The 18515-nt window shown below is 45.8% G+C and overlaps 1 protein-coding gene across 4 annotated transcripts in view; it reads left to right on the plus strand.

The window, feature by feature from the left end:
• Nucleotides 1–7510: 7510 nt before the first annotated feature.
• Nucleotides 7511–18515, plus strand: part of FCHSD2 (FCH and double SH3 domains 2) — a 225104-nt gene continuing 214099 nt past the window's right edge. The window contains exons 1-2 of one of the 4 annotated variants that reach the window (XM_073334756.2): nucleotides 7511–7783; nucleotides 11288–11385. In XM_073334756.2, the coding sequence (XP_073190857.1) occupies nucleotides 7763–7783; nucleotides 11288–11385 (119 nt within the window). In that variant the 5' untranslated portion in view covers nucleotides 7511–7762. Of the gene's footprint in view, nucleotides 7784–11287; nucleotides 11386–18515 lie in introns of those variants that run through there. The other 3 variants (XM_073334750.2, XM_073334766.2, XM_073334777.2) reach the window with 3 other exon arrangements.

An 18515-nucleotide genomic window follows, 5' to 3' on the forward strand; every position in this document is an offset into this window, starting at 1 on the left:
TGAGGTACAGAATGTCACACATGGCCCTTCTAAAAATCCTGCAACTGTACTTGGCTCAGTGACCTTTTGCATCAGGGGCCAGGAGATGTCCTGCTAACATTACCCATTATTTCCTTTACAGTTTCACCAGATAGCTCTCTAACATCTCTCCTGCTCCTTTGATGGGATTCTCTTAAAGTCTACATCTATACTTGAAAAGTAAGTACCTCTATCACCCCAAAGTTGTAGTAGATGTATCAGTGCTAAAATACTAGCATAGATAGGGTGCAGATGGTTTTATACTTGTGACATGAAAAACTGCTCTTGAGAATGGGGTAAGTGTCCTGGACCCTCTCTACACTAGTCCTTGCAATGTTACAGTAGTACAGCTGCACTGATTCTAGTAGTTGCTGTAATGTAGGTACTAACTTTTCTAATGCAGACAAGGGCCCAGTTGGCCAGGCCAGTTGCTGTTTTAAAATCCAAACTGAATAATAATTTTGCCTTCTCTAAATGGTTCTTGTAGTTTTCTCTTCCTGATTTTAATTTCCATACTACATTACTCCTGGGGGAATTCTGTGCCAAAAAATTAAAAATTCTGCAAATAATTAAAAATCTTACACACAATATTTTAAAATTCTGCATATTTTATTTGTCAAAATAACACAATATAATCGCACCAGATTCAATTATTTTGGTAATTTATTTAAAAATACCTCTCTGCAAGTATGTCTGTTACAATACAGACAATAAAAAAGATTTAGGAAATGTTTTTTTGACAAAGAGATTCCTTACTAGACATATTAATACAGAACTCTAATTTAAACTACAGTACAGAACCGTATTTCTCACACCCCTCAGAAGCAATGCAAAGGCTTGGGGTAGTCAGGGATAATGAAGGAGCTGAGGGAGAGGGAAGTAATTGCTGGGAAGGACCCTAAGTATGAACTTGAAGGGTTGTTGGGTATGGATGGGAAAAGTATGGAACAGGGTTTTTTGGGGGGGGTGGAGAGGAATTATTAGGGAGCATCCCCTATGCAGACCCTGGCTGACCCCTAGCCTCTCCCATTCAGTCAGGTACATGTGCTCCTAACCCCATGTGTCCCTGCACCCTTATGTGTCGTTGCACCCTCTGTCCACATATGTCCCTCCACCCCCACTGACACCCACTCCCCGCATCCCAATGTGGCCATGCACCCCCTTCCCCTGTCCCCATGTGTCTCTGTTTCCCCACTCAGCCATCCCTATCCCCATGTGTCCCTGCACCTCCTCAGCCAGCCCCCTCCCCTCATCTCCATGTGTCCCTGCACTCCCTGTTCCCATGTGTCTGTGCCCCCATTCAGCCATACCCTTTTCCCCACACATAACTCTGCACCCTCTCCCCTTCTGCCCATGTCGCCCAGCACCTCCCTTCCCTCCATGGCCCTGAGCCTCCACTCCCATTCAGTCCCTGCCTCAGTCTGTCCTCCCACACTAGCCCTTATGAGCCTATCTGACCCCCCAGCAGCCCCATGCTGTCTATCTCCCCATAGCCCTGTCTCCTGACCTTGTAGAAGGATTTTACATTTGTATTAGAGGTTATAATGATTGACGGTTATAATAATGTAGTATGTATTAACGTATGATTTGATTTCATCCTGCCAGCCACCCTTTTTGATTTCAAGGCAGGAATAGACCAGAATAGTCCTTATGGCTGATTATGGGTCACCTTTTGTTTTAAGATAAGATTTCATTACAGTATTTGCTAAAAGGTCTTCCTTCTTTTATGCATTGCAAACTAAGTTGTGTAAGGTTCTTTTGTAATCCCTTTAGGAACCATATAATCATTTCCAAAATGTTATTTTCTGTAAAATTGTTTAGTGTGAGGAAAGGATGTGTGCATGGTTAAGGATGAGTGTGAAAGCCATCACAACTGTCCAGATGGTCAAGAAAAAGTGAGAAACTTGGAAACACCAGGAGACAATCAGAAAACATCCATTGTATCTGATGTTAAACATGTTACCAGCACTGATGACCTCAGAGGTGAGGCAGGCACCATTAAAGGTGAGACAAGAAATAAGAGATAATGATGGGAAGCCCGACAATAACCAGCAAATGATAACAGCAGAGAACCTCAAAATTAACACCACTTAAGGGCTAATGATTACAGGATGACATTGCAAAATGCATGGACTAAAAGGGAATTTACAACTCTAAAGACAGGGTGTTTTGCCATGAAACTCTGGGTTCAGTCCTGCAAAGCCTTGGAGCATCGGATCGCAACTGACAGAGCCCCCCAGCTCCTCACTAGGGCTCAGTCGAACTGGCCATTAGATTCACTCGAGCTACAACAGACTGGTAACTCTAAAGACCATTTGCAGGACTTGTGTGTGTATGTGTTGTGTAATTGAATGCATATGCTAACTGCTCTATTTTCAATAAATGCGGCGTATTGCCTTTTTCCTTGAAAAAGATCCAGTGTGCTTCTCATAAACAGCCTGGCCCGAGAGGCGCTGTGAAGAAGGCACTGCAGGCTTTTTCTCTTCCCTATCGTAGCTGGGGCTGGGCAGGAACGGCTGCTCTGTTCTACTGCCACAGTGCCCTCTGGTGGGCAAAAGGCAGAACCTCAGCAACGTTTCAGCAGAAGCTATTTTTTGCAAAAAAAAAAAAAAAAATTAAAAATATGTACGGCTCATGAAATGTGTGTGTACGCAGTGGTGCAGAATTCCTCCAGGAGCACTATATGTGAGTGGTGCAACAGCCATTTATTAAATAGTGATTAAACTTGACACTTGTCACACCAAAGCACTTTACAACCTATACACTGCCTAGCATACATCCAGAAATTGCTTCCACTTCCAGGACTGAACAAGGTAAAGACATATCAGAGCACAGCATTGGTATTCAGGTGTTTAGAACAAGTCAAGAACGTCAGACCTAGTACAAAAAAATAGGAGGAAATTTGTTTTATGGAGGCAGGATATAATCCCCTAAATCAGAATTATGCAAGACACCAAGATTAATACCACTCCTCATGAAAAGTGCCACAGAATCACTAATGACACAGATGGCTGGAACCTTGATGTCACATCTCAATCACACAACAGCAATCAGTGTCTCCTAACATTCTGATGGGGGCACTGATTCAACAGCCCAAACACTGAGAGACTACCCCACTTCTTGCAGCACCAGAGTTTTCCTTGGAGATCTCCCAACCTAGTGCTGATTTTGCCCATTCCTGCTTAGTCTGAGATCTGATGATCACAGCACATGACTGCTGGCTGCAAGTGTCTCTAGGAGCAGCATTTGGCTGTGTAGTGAATAACCAAATACTTTGCCATCATTTTTCCTGAAAACAAGCTTGGTATCAGAGAGAGAAGAGCCAAATTCACAAACAAAGAGGGCTGGAGTATTCTGGTTGAGAGTCTTGCTAAGTCATTTTTGTATGGCATAGGCTATAGTTCATGGAGCAAATCCTGTGAAGTGTGCATGGTATAATTATGACTATGCTCCGGTGAGTTCTGCAAGAGTAGAGGGGACAGGAATCTGTTGAGACTGTGGATAATACTGCAGTAACCCCTCCCTGTGTAAGGAAGAAGAAATTTTGGCCAATAGATCTGTAAAGTCACAGCTCTACCTGCCCCCAAGCTTCTCTGACTGCTACAACAGCTGGCACCACTGCAGGGGGGAGGGATAGCTCAGTGGTTTGAGCATTGGCCTGCTAAACCCAGGATTGAGAGTTTAATCCTTGAGGGGGCCATTTAGGGATCTGGGGCAAAAACTGGGGATTGGTCCTGCTTTGAGAAGGAGTTGGACTAGATGACCTCCTGAGGTCCCTTCCAACCCTGATATTCTATGATCTTAGCTCTAAAGCAAATGGAAGGCAGTGCTTCCTTGAACTAATGCCTCTACCACCCCATGAAACAGAACCACATTTGTCTATATAGTAGTTTGCAACCCCTTCTGTGGGTGATCATGAAGGCCAGGGCTGAGAGATGATTTTAGGCAACATAAGCTGCATTTCGATTTAGGAGCTAGAGGGCAAGAACCACACGTACTATGTCCAGCAGTCGCAAAAAATAGTATCTTTTATAGTCATTACAAAAGAGCCCTCCCTGCCTCTTCTCTACTATAGGTGATGCTATGGCCCCTAATGAGAAACTCCCCAATAGAGCAGGAGATTATAATCTGACCTATCTAAATCTCTGAAGAAGGAAATGCTAGTTATCCTGATACAAAACTGTTTATATAGCCATTAGAGGTCAGTAGGATTACACACTGCAGACAGTTTAACTACAGTGAGATGCAGTGTTCAATCACAACATTAACACTACAAACTGGTGCACTGTAGTTTAGAAATCCTTTACTAAAGGTCTCCTAGGGAAAGCTAATTCCCTTACCTAACGACAATACTAAATAAATATAATCACTAATAATTCAGGTGGAAATAAGGACACATTACTTCTATTTAAGTATCAGGATCCGCTAGGGTATTTGTTTATTAGAAGTTATAAAGATGTCAACTTTGAGTAGGAATAGCCCACTTCATAAACAATCAACAAACCTGAAATAGAAATAAAACTTAACAGTGTGGGAACAGTGAGGCAAAGAATTCCGTAGACTGATAAGAGCACTGGTGAAGTTAAGCATTAGTGAACATGATTCAAGGCAAGTTTTTCATGAAATGCACATGGATATTTCCTACATCCCACTGGGCTCTTCACGTCATCGGATCTAATATGATAAATGAAGTCAGGCCCAGCAATCCAAGTGCATTCATGGTATGTTTACTGCCAACTTATGTCAGTATTATCAGATCCTCCCACTTTGAAACTTATGTAATAATCGATGGCACGAGTATTTCATTGAAAAGTGCCCATCATTCAATATTTTGTAAAGTACTTGATTCAAATTTAAGTAACAGCTATTAAGCTGCAACGCCATACTCCAAAATGTACGAAATCATCAAGGTTGCAAAGAAAAGCACTCAAAAATCAGAAAATGGCCAAGTTAAGGTTGTATGGGTGATCTTAACTAAATCAGAGGGAAAATATCTATTTAATGACAAAACTGATGTCCAAAGTAAACTTTTACACAACCACAAACTAACCAACCTGGCTGTCATTTCCCCTCAGGTGTTGTCTCCATGGCACCTAGGGAGCAAGAAGAGCTAACACTGTCAACAAGTCAGAGCCCATGTTGGAAGGAGCAGAGAAATATGCCACCCTTTGGCCCTGGTTCTGATTAACCTGGGAGTTGAAGGCACTCAGCACCTTGCAGGATGGTGCCTGTGAAAGGCAGCAGCAGAGTAAAATGAATAAAACTCATGTTCACATCTGCTGTTCAGAACTACAGCGGGAGAACCGACACAGCTCATGACAATTTCACACTGTTGATGCTTGGGAAAGGTCTGAACAGTGCCTGAGGGGCTTTTCTGTGGGAAAGATAATCCAAAAACACTAAAGTAGCAGAGACCACAATACTCAAGAGGGTGGAAGAATAGCAAAGATAACCCCAACAATCCAGATGTTTTAAGGCTGACCTGGGAAGTATAGAGCTCCTTATCCATTCCAGCAGAAGATGGAGCCCTCAAGCAGAGGGCAGGATCAGCACCATCTACCTTCCTGATGGGAGCCTCCTTACCTCATGTTTATACCTAACTCTGCCAATGTTTTGAAGCCCTGTTTATACAGAAACTTTCATTGTAAAGAATCACACAGCACTTTTAAATTAACTGTGCCATAATTTGCATATTGACAAAAAGGTCAGGATTAATAGCCTTGGAGAGTGAAAACCTTGGTTCATGCACAGAACGGGTACAGCTCAGGTACCTCAATGCAAGTACCAGAGGCAAACTGGGACACAGAGGAACCTTGGCAAAGGTTCCATGGCAGCTGGAGGCTGTGAGTGAAATAAACTGGGAGCCTTCCAATCAGTCTGAATGAAGCTGTTGCCAGGAGCGCTAGGAAGGATTGAGCGCAGAACACTGTAATTCATTAGTCCTGCTGCTGTTCAGGAGGTAATTCTCCCAGTCACCCTGAAAGACCAGTAAGTGATCGCAGCAATGTGCTGTTTCCACCTAAGGGCTGCCAAAGTCAGGGACACCTGCTAGCGAAAACACACAACAGAGACAGGTGAAGATCTGAGAGGGATTTAGTAAGAAAGCCTCCCTACTTCCAAGCCCCTTATAGAATTAGTGACTACTTCTCATTTACACAACTATCTAATCAGGACTCCCCTCTTCAGATCCCACTGTTGAATCCCCTTTAGGGCACCATAAGTGTAAACACATCTTTGCCTTAAAACCCTTTCACAACTCTACTCCTGCTTATATCTTAGACCTTGGATCGCCCCCATCGAGCCCTCCCATGGAAACCAGTGCCAATACCTCACTCGCCTGCTGCTCTCATCTCTGCACAGCCTTTTCCCACACTGCTGTCTTTGCGCAGAATTCAGAGGAGCAGCCGTGTTAGTCAGTATTCGCAAAAAGAAAAGGAGTACTCGCGGCACCTTAGAGACTAAATAAATTGGTTCGTCTCTAAGGTGCCACAAGTACTCCTTTTCTTTTTGCGCAGAATGCCCTTCCCATCCCCACCGGACAAGCCACCAGGCCTCCCGCCAGAAACACACTTTGTCCCTCAGGCCCTGGCCTACGAGTGAGTTTACAACGAGCCACAACATTAAAACAGAACAAAACAAAAAAAAACAAACACCTTTCCCAATTGAGGTTTGGTTTCCCACTGCATCCCACATTCTGGGCGCCTCGCTTTAGCCCGAAAGCTCCCTGGACCAGGGATGATCTTTCCGTTCGCGTAGCTGAGCGCACTGCCTTCGGGGCAACCCTGCTCACCGCCAGCGGACAAACGGCAGCGCAACTTGCTGACCTGGGAGAGAGCAACCAGTGCAGCTCTCTCCGTGCCTGCTGCCTGTCCCCCGCCCTGGCCCTTCGCACCGGCTGAGTAAACAGCTATCCCATCACTAGGGCGGCCGCTTCCTCGGACACCCCGGTAGCTACAGCTCGCCTGCCCCGCTCCCAGGAGCGCTGCTACGCCGCCAGCTCCTCCGCTCAGGTGGGGGCCCGGGCCACCGCTGCTGCGTCTGCAGCTCCCCCTGCCCCGCGCGCCAGCCGCACGTGCAGCCCCAGCCCAGGGCGCTCGCGGCACAGAGGCACCGGGAGGGGCGCGAGCGAGGGCCGCGCGGCCCGCGCGCGCGCGCGCACGCGCGCCCCCAGCCGGCCGCGGCCTCTCGCGCGCTAGCCGCCGAGCCGAGCCCCGCCCCCGCCTGGCGGGGAGGCGTCCGTCCCGTCCCGCCCCGCTCTCTATGGTTTTGCCCCCACGTCTACCCGGCTGGGCGGACCGTTGCCTGGGGCTGCCGGAGGCGGGGCGGGGGCCGTCCGGCGGGGTCTCGGCCGCGCCGCGGCGCCATTTCCCCACTGGCCTCCAGGGAGCGCTTCCCCCCCCCCCGCCGGCGGCCGCGGCGGGGCGCTGCGGAGCCGCCTTCCCACCCTCCCCGCGGCCGGGGGCTGGGGGCCGGCCGTCCCCGCCTTCCCCGCTCCCCCTCCCCCGGGCCGGGACTCGCCGCCGCCGCCGCCGCCGCCTCCCAGAGCCGCTCGGTGCCTCGCCGCCGGGCCATGGAGTCCGCGTGAGGGAGCCGCCCCCGCCCGTCCCCGCCGGGAGCCGCGCGCGCTGCGCTCGCCCCCGCCCCCGCCCCCGCGCCTCCCATCCCGGCGCCGGCTCCTCCCCGCGCTGCGGGGGCCGCGTCCCGCTGCTGAGCGGGGATTGATGCGGAGAGCGACGGCAGCGCCATGCAGCCCCCGCCGAGGAAGGTGGGAGCCGCGGGGAGCCGCTGGGGCGGGCTGCATGGGGGGGCTGGCACCGGGGTTCAGGGACCGGGGGACTGGCTGTGCGGGGGGGTTGGGGCTGGGTGGATCGGGGTGGGGGTGGCACCGGGGTTCAGGGACCGGGGTCCTGGCTGTGCGGGGGGAGGTTGGGTGGATTGAGGATCAGGGCATTGTGGGGCTGGCACTGGGGTTCAGGGACTGGGGTACTGGCTGTGCGGGGGGGTTGGGGCTGGGTGGATTGGGGTATAGTGGGGGTGGGGCTGGCACTGGGGTTCAGGGACCGGGGTCCTGGCTGTACTGGAGGGTTGGGGCTGGGTGGATTGGGGTATAGTGGGGGTGGGGCTGGCACTGGGGTTCAGGGACTGGGGTACTGGCTGTGCGGGGGGGTTGGGGCTGGGTGGATTGGGGATCGGGGTGGGGTGGGGGTGGCACTGGGGTTCAGGGACCGGGGTCCTGGCTGTACTGGAGGGTTGGGGCTGGGTGGATTGGGGTATAGTGGGGGTGGGGCTGGCACTGGGGTTCAGGGACCGGGGTCCTGGCTGTACTGGAGGGTTGGGGCTGGGTGGATTGGGGTATAGTGGGGGTGGGGCTGGCACTGGGGTTCAGGGACCGGGGTACTGGCTGTACGGGGGGGGGTTGGGGCTGGGTGGATTGGGGTATAGTGGGGGTGGGGCTGGCACTGGGGTTCAGGGACCGGGGTACTGGCTGTGCGGGGGGGTTGGGGCTGGGTGGATTGGGGATCGGGGTGGGGTGGGGGTGGCACTGGGGTTCAGGGACCGGGGTCCTGGCTGTACTGGAGGGTTGGGGCTGGGTGGATTGGGGTATAGTGGGGGTGGGGCTGGCACTGGGGTTCAGGGACCGGGGTCCTGGCTGTACTGGAGGGTTGGGGCTGGGTGGATTGGGGTATAGTGGGGGTGGGGCTGGCACTGGGGTTCAGGGACCGGGGTCCTGGCTGTACTGGAGGGTTGGGGCTGGGTGGATTGGGGTATAGTGGGGGTGGGGCTGGCACTGGGGTTCAGGGACCGGGGTACTGGCTGTACGGGGGGGGGTTGGGGCTGGGTGGATTGGGGTATAGTGGGGGTGGGGCTGGCACTGGGGTTCAGGGACCGGGGGACTGGCTGTACTGGGGGGTTGGGGCTGGGTGGATTGGGGTATAGTGGGGGTGGGGCTGGCACTGGGGTTCAGGGACCGGGTACTGGCTGCACTGGGGGGTTGGGGCTGGGTGGATTGGGGTATAGTGGGGGTGGGGCTGGCACTGGGGTTCAGGGACCGGGTACTGGCTGTACTGGTTGGTTGGGGCTGGGTGGATTGGGGATCATCTGGGTGTGGGGTGGCACTGGCAGTACTGGTGGCATTGGCTGTATTAGGTTTGGGGGGCTACACTGTGAGCATGTGGGGTGCTGGGTGTATTGGGGTAGGGGCATTAGCTGTACACAGGTTGGTGTATTGGGATGTGGGGGGTTGGTGTGGAGGTGCCGGGTGCCACAGGCTGTATTGGGGTGGGGCGCTGGGGGCTCGGGTGTATTGGGAGTGAGGAGTTGGGGGTTGTTTGTGTGTAGAGGGTGGGGTATGTGAGGGTATGTTTTTATCTGTATTGGGGGGTTTGGGTAGGGCTTGGCTTGTATCGGGCTGGAGGTGTATCAAATAGGATTGAGAGCTTAATTCACCTTGCTGGTTGTGTGGATGTATGTTGGAGTATGGGGGATTTGGAATTGTCTGTATTGGGGTGAAAAAGGGGCTAGGGTTAGGGAATGGTCTCTGCTGAGGTACTGAAGTGAGCTGTAGCTCACGAAAGCTTATGCTCAAATAAATCTGTTAGTCTGTAAGGTGCCACAAGTCCTCCTTTTCTTTTTGCGGATACAGACTAACACGGCTGCTACTCTGAAACCTGAGGTGATAGAGTATGGCTGGATTGTGTAGATGAGGGTTGTTGAAGTGGGGGAGTTGTGTTTTGATGGTTGTATGGAGAGGAGGTTCATTGGATTGATGTGGGAGATTGGGGTTGGAATAGTTTACAGTGGGACTGATATGATGATTATGTTGGTGTGGAGGGTTGGAGTTATATAGATTGGGGTTGAGAGGGTTATTCTGTGAGTAGAAGAGATTATGGGGGTTAGCATATGGAGTGGGATAGAGTTAATTGTGTATGTAGGAAATGGTTTGTGGGTGCCTGTGTGGAGGGAGTTGCGTGGGTGAGGGTTATTGGGTGGGGGTGTCTGTGTTGTGTAAACAAAAGGCTGCTGTTTGTCATTTGGCATTTCATTTATATTGCATGTGTGCTTTATGCTTTGCCTCTTGTATTTTTTACATGCAATTTTATTTTCACTATGTAGGTTTCAACATTTGTATTGTTTTAAAAAAACGTAAACCCCTTTTCTGCTTAATCAGAGCATAGGGTTTGTATGTTTTGTTGTATCTTGAAAGGAGCTGAGGTGTGAAACTTATCTTGCTGTAGTGCTAGGATTGGGGGTTCTTGTTGCTGGGGGATTATTTTTGGTGTTGAGGGGGAAGCTGTTGCTAGCAGATGAGATCTGGAGGGTTGTTTTGCTTTGAGAGAAAGGGGAGGTTTGTGGCAGATCCTTTCCTTCACCTCGTCCCTGTCTTTCTCTCTTCCCCTCCCCCATAGCAGAAACTGTTATTTATTTCCCCCTTCATGCATGCATCAGATTTTTAGATGCGTGGATGCTGTTTCTTTTTTAGGCTGCTACATAGATGCATCTTGGCATTTAACACGTTGATTGATCGAGATCTCTTGTTTTAAAAACCCCATGTTTCTGTGGCCAAGTCAGTCCTTTTCTGGGGTTAATGTTTATCACAACAATCCCTCCCCCACCCACTGCCATGCTATCAGCTATCACTCTGGTACCCAGGCTGTTGAAATCTTAATGCCATAAGATTCAAAACATAAAGCAGGTATATTATAGTGATAAAAAAAGGCACAACCTTTCTGAAGTCATACTGTTAAGGAGGGAGACTTTTGATCTGATATACTGGCAACCACATGACTGCGTTTAAAGGCATGTTCATGAAACCATTGTAGGAGTGTTTAATCAATGCACGTTTCATAAATGTGTAAATTGTTTTTATTAAGTGTTAAATCTGCAGCAGGTTATTTCTTCCCCCAACTCCTTTATTTGTTTCAAGCTGAACCTCTTTTGTTGTAGACAGGTTTATCCTCAGAGGTTTGGAAGAAGAAAACATGCATATTTGTTGTCAACAAGCAAGACACAGCTCTGAGGTGCTTGATGTATGAAATGCAGACACTGCAGGGTTAGATCCAAACAATATATAGTAAAATCAGTCTTTGGTTAAGTAGATGCTAGGGTTATGTTAACCAAGCAAAACAGGTTTACACATACTGAAAATGTTTAATTTGCACATTCTGATGGACAGTTAGATTATAAAGTTAGATGAAGGAAATCAAATATTTTTCACCACTGAAATGACAGCTGGACCCTACATAAAATATATGATCTGTCTTTTTTGTAGGTAAAAGTTACACAAGAGCTAAAAAACATTCAAATTGAGCAGATGACAAAACTTCAGGCCAAGCATCAGGGAGAATGTGATCTACTTGAAGATATGAGGTAAGGTTACAGCAAATGCTACCAAATTCCTGTAAGATCTCCTTTTGGAAGAACATTGGGTTACAAAACTCCAGGAACTGACGATGGAATTTCCTCTTGGATTTCCTGCTTTTAGGCTGTTAAAGTTTTGACACAGCTGGGAATTATAACGGGGACTAACACAGCGCAAATCATTTTTTCTTCTCTTCAATGGGGCAAGTGTACAAATGTGTCATGAAGAAATCCAGAAAGTATTGGTCTGTTCAGCACTATTTTTCTTTGGGATAGACTCACAGTTCAAGTGATGTCTCTAGTGTTAAATACATTTTTTATAAATACTTTCATAAAGGTAGTGATGATTTATAGTTAGCCATAGGAAGTTTTAAAGAGCATTCACTACATGAATTTATTTTTTTGTGCAGAAAATATGAGTAAAAATATTTGCACTAGTACTTATAAAGCACTTTTGTTACATAACCTTGCACATTGAAATCAATAGAAAAGTTCTGCGTGTTTCATATGGTAGTTTCATTATTTATATTTAAATAATGTGAATGTTTGTCTTTATCATTTATGTATGTTATGATCAAAGCAGGACTAATGGGCACCTGGAATTATGTGGCGAATGAATCACTAACCCTGTTTAGAAACTGTCAGTTTCTACAATGGGCATGCTGTGAAATAGTCAAATGTCATCAATACACCTATTGCTTTCCTTCTTTTTGGCACCTTGTGCTTCACTCAGTAACTGAAAATCCAGTAAGATTGCTTATCAGTAGAGAGCAAGTGAAGTGCCAGCTCAAAGTTTTAACTTCACAAGAGATTAGAATACAGTGAAGTTCTTACAGTTTCAGTCTGTCTCCTTACATCCCATGTCAATAAAACTTGTCAGATTCAGAAATGTATGCACTTTCCATCTTTGTCTGAACCCTGCTCTCTTTCATGGGTAGTGAAACAAGCTTCTGTACGGGAAGGATCACCACATCTGTTATTTTACAAGTAGTAGCTATACATTATTTGGAAAGTAAATACTGGTTAATGAGTAGCAGATTGGTATGTGAGGATTTTTTTCCTTAGATAGAAACTTAATTTTATTATATCTGCACCTGGTAACACTGCTGTCAGCATTTCCTTTCTAGACCCTTATTTTCAGGGGTTTATAGTTTAAGCATTTATACTTGTTTTCTGCTGAAACATGGCATAAAAATCTTATTGTCTCTGGTCACAGAAAAGTTACAGGAGAGCAAAAATGTTTTCTTGAATTAATATAATTTTTAAAATGTTAGTGTTACAAATTAAGAATCTGTATTAAGAGTCTGGTCACTGAGTAGACATAGTAGAGCCTTTCCATCATATGCTATGTATTACACATTTTATCTGTAAAAATCTGTTTTTTCAAAAGAACGCTCTTTACCACTTAGGTACAATAGTATTAAAAAGAAAAACATTTTAAAACAATTTTTTCCGTTCTTTACTCTTACAGTTTGCATGCAAGAATGGAAATGAAGCTCCTAAAGGGGGTACACCTGCCATTCTGACCCTTGACTAATTTTCTGTCTATGTAAGACTTAAATAGGTGTCTTTCCTATAGTATGAATATGTGGATTCTGTGTTGTCTTCTAAACTGGAGTTTCAGTTGACAGTACAGTGCCTTATTGGAATGCATGTGTGAAAACAAACACAGCAGGTTTTTAAACAGCAAGTTAGTACTCGGTCCTTTCACTTATTGGGGTCTGGGTTCAATTTTTGATTAGATTTGATGGTAAAAAACTTTGTGCATTTGATTCAGCATAGTCTTTTAATGGCATTTGACTGACTAACATTACTACCACACAGCTTTTGCAGTCTTTGCAGAAGAAGAGCTGGTATTAGAATAGCAGGGATGGTGTATGTTTGAGATGAATTTTAAGCATGGTGAATAATGCACAGTGACTGATGCCTAGCTTTTGTGAAGGTTATCCGTGTATCTCCTTCATGAATTTGTCACTGTCCTTCTATCAAATGTCAGGGTTTGGAGTTGGCCCTTGAGCTCTGGCAAGTCAAGGTGTAAAATTTGTTGCTGACTCTTATTTTGTGCTTCAGGCACTCCTTAAATCTAGCAACTTTTAACCTTTTCCCTTATTTTTGACCTCTTCCTCAGAACATTCATTTGTAGCATCATCCTCTCTTCTGGTTTTGTGTTTCTTGAGCATTAAAATGACCAGCTTTCCAAGAGTAGAAGTAATTCTTGTGTTTGTGTCACTTTTCAAATATAAGGCAGTTAGTTGAGTGTGATTTTATAGGGACTATGCCTTTTCTGCAGCTCATGCCATGTATATGTAATTTCTCATTTGGAGATGGATGTCATTAAAAATAGTAATTGAAACTACAGAACTTCAATAGCAAGTGCAAACTATGCAATTCTTTTGTTATGGCTAGGCTTGGAGAATTCATTTTTTAAATAATTTGGACAGATATCACCAGTGTTTGTTTTAAACCATTTAAAATGATTTGATTTGCATTTTCACAATTGAAGGAAATTATGGGGCAAAGTCAGACTATTTAATGACAGTAGACATTAAGATTCAAAAAGTTAAAGCTTTATAATGGTTAAAACACAAATTGTCAACATCTCATGTCAAAATATACAAAAGTATCTTTAAACTCCAAGTTCTAAAGCAGCATTTTTTTCTTTCTTTGCCTATCTGTACTTTTCTGTTATGGATGGAAATATTTTTTCCTTGGTTTATGTGTGTGTATGGTGAAATTGACACCAATAAAACCTAATCCTTCCAAGCCTATTAAAGGTATACAAACAGTCCTGTAGTTAGTCAAATAGAAATGGGGAGGCAAAGGCAATGTGAACTGGTGGGCAAAGGATGTGAGGTCAAGGGGACTTTCTCCACAACAGTTTAAAATGCTAAATAAAAGTTCCTGTCTAAAAGACTTTAAAACATTTCAAAACAAATGTGTGTGGACTGGGCAGATGCAGCAGGGGAAGATGGCTGCCTAAACCTGGAACTGCTGCTTAGCTCCACTAAAATCTGCTAACATCTGCTAAAGTAAGGCAGAGTTTTTGCCTCTGGGTGGTTCATCCTGCTTTTAACATCTTAGTAGCAGATGGATCTCATTTTGAACCCCCCTTCCTCCTGGGACTCCCCACAAATTGCAGAGAAGCAGAGGCTCTCTGACAGCCTTGTACAGTGCAGCATGGCACCACTCACAGTGGAGACCCTGATAGGCCTGTATCAGATCTATAAAATGCTAAAGCAGGTATCAGAAGAACAGGTTATGCTTCAAAAAATATCAGAGGATATTTCTGAAATTAAAGCCACAGCTGCAGCACAACAGGTCAGTTTGCAGGAGCTATCCTCCAGGATCAGGGAGGGCTCTGTTAGGATCATTGTAGATCAGCACCTTGAATGGGGTCTTGCAATATGCGTTAACTACTTATGCTAAACAATCTGTTACACTTTGTATTCAGGTGACACTTTGACGACCTTTCCCAGACCTGTAGAATAGCTCTGTGTAGCTCAAAAGCTTCTCTTTCACCAATGGAAGTTGGTCCACTAAAAGCCCACCTCGTGTCTCTAATAGACAAGCAACAAAGTCTGATCCAAAATCTACAAGATAGAGTGAATGATTTGGAGAGCTGGTCCAGAAGAAATAATTTGAGAGTGGCTGGGTTCCCTGAAGATGGGGAAGAAGAGGGAAGTCTAGTAGAATTTTTGTCTAAAACCTTACTTGGGATCTTTCCTTACATCCCAACAGAGAGTAGGACAGAGTGAGTGCCCTCTGCTTCCTAGCCACCAAACGCAGGGCATTTATATTAAAATTCCTAAAATACAGTGTGAAAGAATCCATCTTTAAAAGAGCCTGAGAAAAAGGAAAGTGAGCTGGAATGGGCACAAAATAAAGATTTTTTTCCCCACTGCAGCTGGGATGTAGTTAAAAAAAAAAAAAAAAAAGCCCTGTTTACTATGGGCAAGGAAGCTGGCGAAGGAGAAAGGCGTGACCTAATTTTATAGCCTTTCCGGTTATTTTTAAGGTCGGGCAGGGTGGCCAGCTCATTAGCTTCTCCAAACTGAGAAGCAGCAAAGTGCATGGCCTCTATATAATAAAACACATTAACCATATGTTGCCTTGGGATTTACCTTTGCTATTCAGCAGTTGTTGCCAGGCTGTTGTCACCAGCAGTAAAGGAGAAACACCCACCTCAGCTCTGCATCCCTATATGTGCCATCTTCCCTATATGTAAAGTAAGGAGGAACCATCAGATGCTCAGACTCAAATCCCTCTGATTTTTTTCCAGCAGATTCTTCAGTAGTATCTGTCTTGTATGATCCTAACCTTTGATGCAAAGATATGTGTATTTTAGCCCCAAACCCTTTTTAAAATGTGCTCAAGATGTTCACCCTTCTTTCTCCCTCCCCCCCCCCTGCTTTTGTAATGGAGAGGGGTTGGGGAATAATCATTTATTTTGCATTCAACATGGATGCAAAGTAGGATGCAAAGAGGATACGTTCATTTGAGCTGCCCCCCCGACCTGATTTTTTTTTCTCCCACTCTGACTTGAGAGCGTGGCTGTCTCACATCTTCCTTTTTTTACAGCCGACCTGTTGTATCTCCTCTCAACTCCTTTCAGAGTAACAGCCGTGTTAGTCTGTATTCGCAAAAAGAAAAGGAGTACTTGTGGCACCTTAGAGACTAACCAATTTATTTGAGCATAAGTTTTTGTGAGCTACAGCTCACTTCATGCATGCAATGAAGTGAGCTGTAGCTCACGAAAGCTTATGCTCAAATAAATTGGTTAGTCTCTAAGGTGCCACAAGTACTCCTTTTCTTTTTTCTCAACTCCTTGTGCATTTGGCACTTACCCTCTTGCCACTCTGTTTTCTCTTCCCCCTCCTCTCCACCTAAACTCCTTTGAATTTCCGAGAATACCCTTCATCCTGAACTCCTCACCCTAGTTATACCCCCAGGGTCTCGGTGGCATGACATAAGATGCATTTTGGGTTACTTCCCCCCCGTGAGTACCTGTGGCTAATTTCCTTACATGTGTTTCTGGGAACATAAAAGGAATTGCTTCCCTGTTACATACCTGTGAAAATTATGGCTGCCCTAGGTGACATGAAATTGGGTCAGACCCAGGACAGCTGCAGTATGGTTTTCCCGCTGAATTTTACGTCTGGTTCAAAGACACCCTGACTCCCAGAATGGCTGAGGCTTTTGATGGAGGCACTCTGTGCTCTTTAGTGAATGAAGCCCCGATCTCAGTCATTCTTAAGCCTGACAGATGCCCCAGAACGTGCTAGCTATCAACCAATATCCTTAATCAACTTTGATATTGAAGTATTGTCTAAAATCCCAGCTGGGTGATTAGAAAAAATAATGAGCACAATACATCTGGACCAGGTGGGTTTTATACAAAAGAGACATGGGTCAGACAATACTCATTGGTTTATCAGTATGTCATCCTACTACCAAAGCCCCTTGAAACTATTGACTATTTTGTCACTGAATGCAGGAAAAAACCTGCATCAGAGTTAATTGGAAGTAATTTGTTCCTCATTCTACAAAAAAATCAGATTTTGTCCATTTTTTGTGTCTTGGATTAGACTTTTGTACTCCAATCCTAGCTCCCATGTTGTACCCAATAACTACATCTCCCCTCTTTCAGTCTTTACCATGGTATGAGACAGGGCTTTCCCCTGTCCACACCATCTGTTTGATTTTTTTCCTTATTGCTATCGGCAGTACAAATTAAAGCAGTGGTTCTCAAAGCCGGTTTGCCACTTGTTCAGGGAAAGCCTCTGCCGGGCCGGGGTGCATCCGGCACCATGCTGCATCCATAGGTTTGGCTGATCACGGTTCCCACTGGCTGCTGTTCGCAGATGCGGGAAGCAGCACGGGCCAAGAGACATGCTGGCCACCCTTCCCGCAGCCCCCATTGGCCTGGAACAGTAAACCGCGGCCAGTGGGAGCTGCGATCGGCCGAACCTGCAGACACGGCAGGTAAACAAACCGGTCTGGCCCGGCAGGGGCTTTCCTTGAACAAGGGGCTGACTGGCTTTGAGGACCACTGAATTAGAGTATACCATGAATCCAGGGTCTAAAAACAGTATCCTAAGAAATTAAAATATGTTTTCATAATTCTATATATCATCAACCCCCTTCAGGCAATCTCCAATGTATTACAAACTATTAAATTCTTTGGGAAAATCTCAGCATACAAAATTAATTTGCAAAGGTCGGAGGCTCTCAGTATCTCTTGAAGGGTGTATAATGTCTCCTTCTTAGAATTACCTTTTGCTGGCAGCAAGTGTAAATCGGGTAGTTGGGAGTCTTCTTTCCTAGAAATATATAAAAAAGTAAAAATTAATCGTTTTATCACACAGATGGCTTTGGATTTACATAGATGGCAGGCCCTTCCTCTATCCTTCGGGGCAGAGTTAATATATTAAAGATAAATGTCCTCCAGAGAATTCTATTTGTCCTTAATTCCTTGCAAGTTTATATTTCCTGGCTTCTGTTTTCCCCTGCCCCAGAATTAACATTTTTAAAACTTTCTTGTGGGGTATGGGCAACAATCCCAGGTTATCCTTTTAAAAATGCAACTGCCTATGAAGTCAGGTGACTTTGGGCTTGACTGTATTTCCTCAGTCTTGAGCCAAGTGATACAATGGCTAGCACCCCCAACACTCTCGCCCTCCAGCCTGGCTGTACATGGAGAAAGCAGTTGTAGCCCCCTGCCACTAGAATCTGTTCTAAATAAATAGTAAGGCTATATTATAAATTATTTCCTAGAATAACTTGCCAGTTGCCACTGGGAATAAGATATTATGTTCTGTTAATTACCAGCATATAGGATTCACCAAAACCACAGGGCCCTAAATGCACTTGTGTGTTACATAGAATCATAGAAATGTCAGAGTGGAAGGGACCACCTAGTCCAGCTCCTCACACTGATGCAGGACCAAATATACCTAGACCATCTCTGACCGGTATTAGTCTAACCTGTTCTTATAAACCTCCAATGACAGGAATTCCACAATCTCTTTGGAAGCCTATTCCAGTAGTTAACTGTCCTTAAAATTAGTTTTTCCTAATATGTATCCTAAATCTCCCTTGCTGCAGATTAACCATATTACTTCTTGTCCTACCTTCTGTGG

This window comes from Lepidochelys kempii, chromosome 1, assembly GCF_965140285.1.
Source record: "Lepidochelys kempii isolate rLepKem1 chromosome 1, rLepKem1.hap1, whole genome shotgun sequence".
In the NCBI taxonomy this organism is placed as follows: Eukaryota; Metazoa; Chordata; order Testudines; family Cheloniidae; genus Lepidochelys; species Lepidochelys kempii.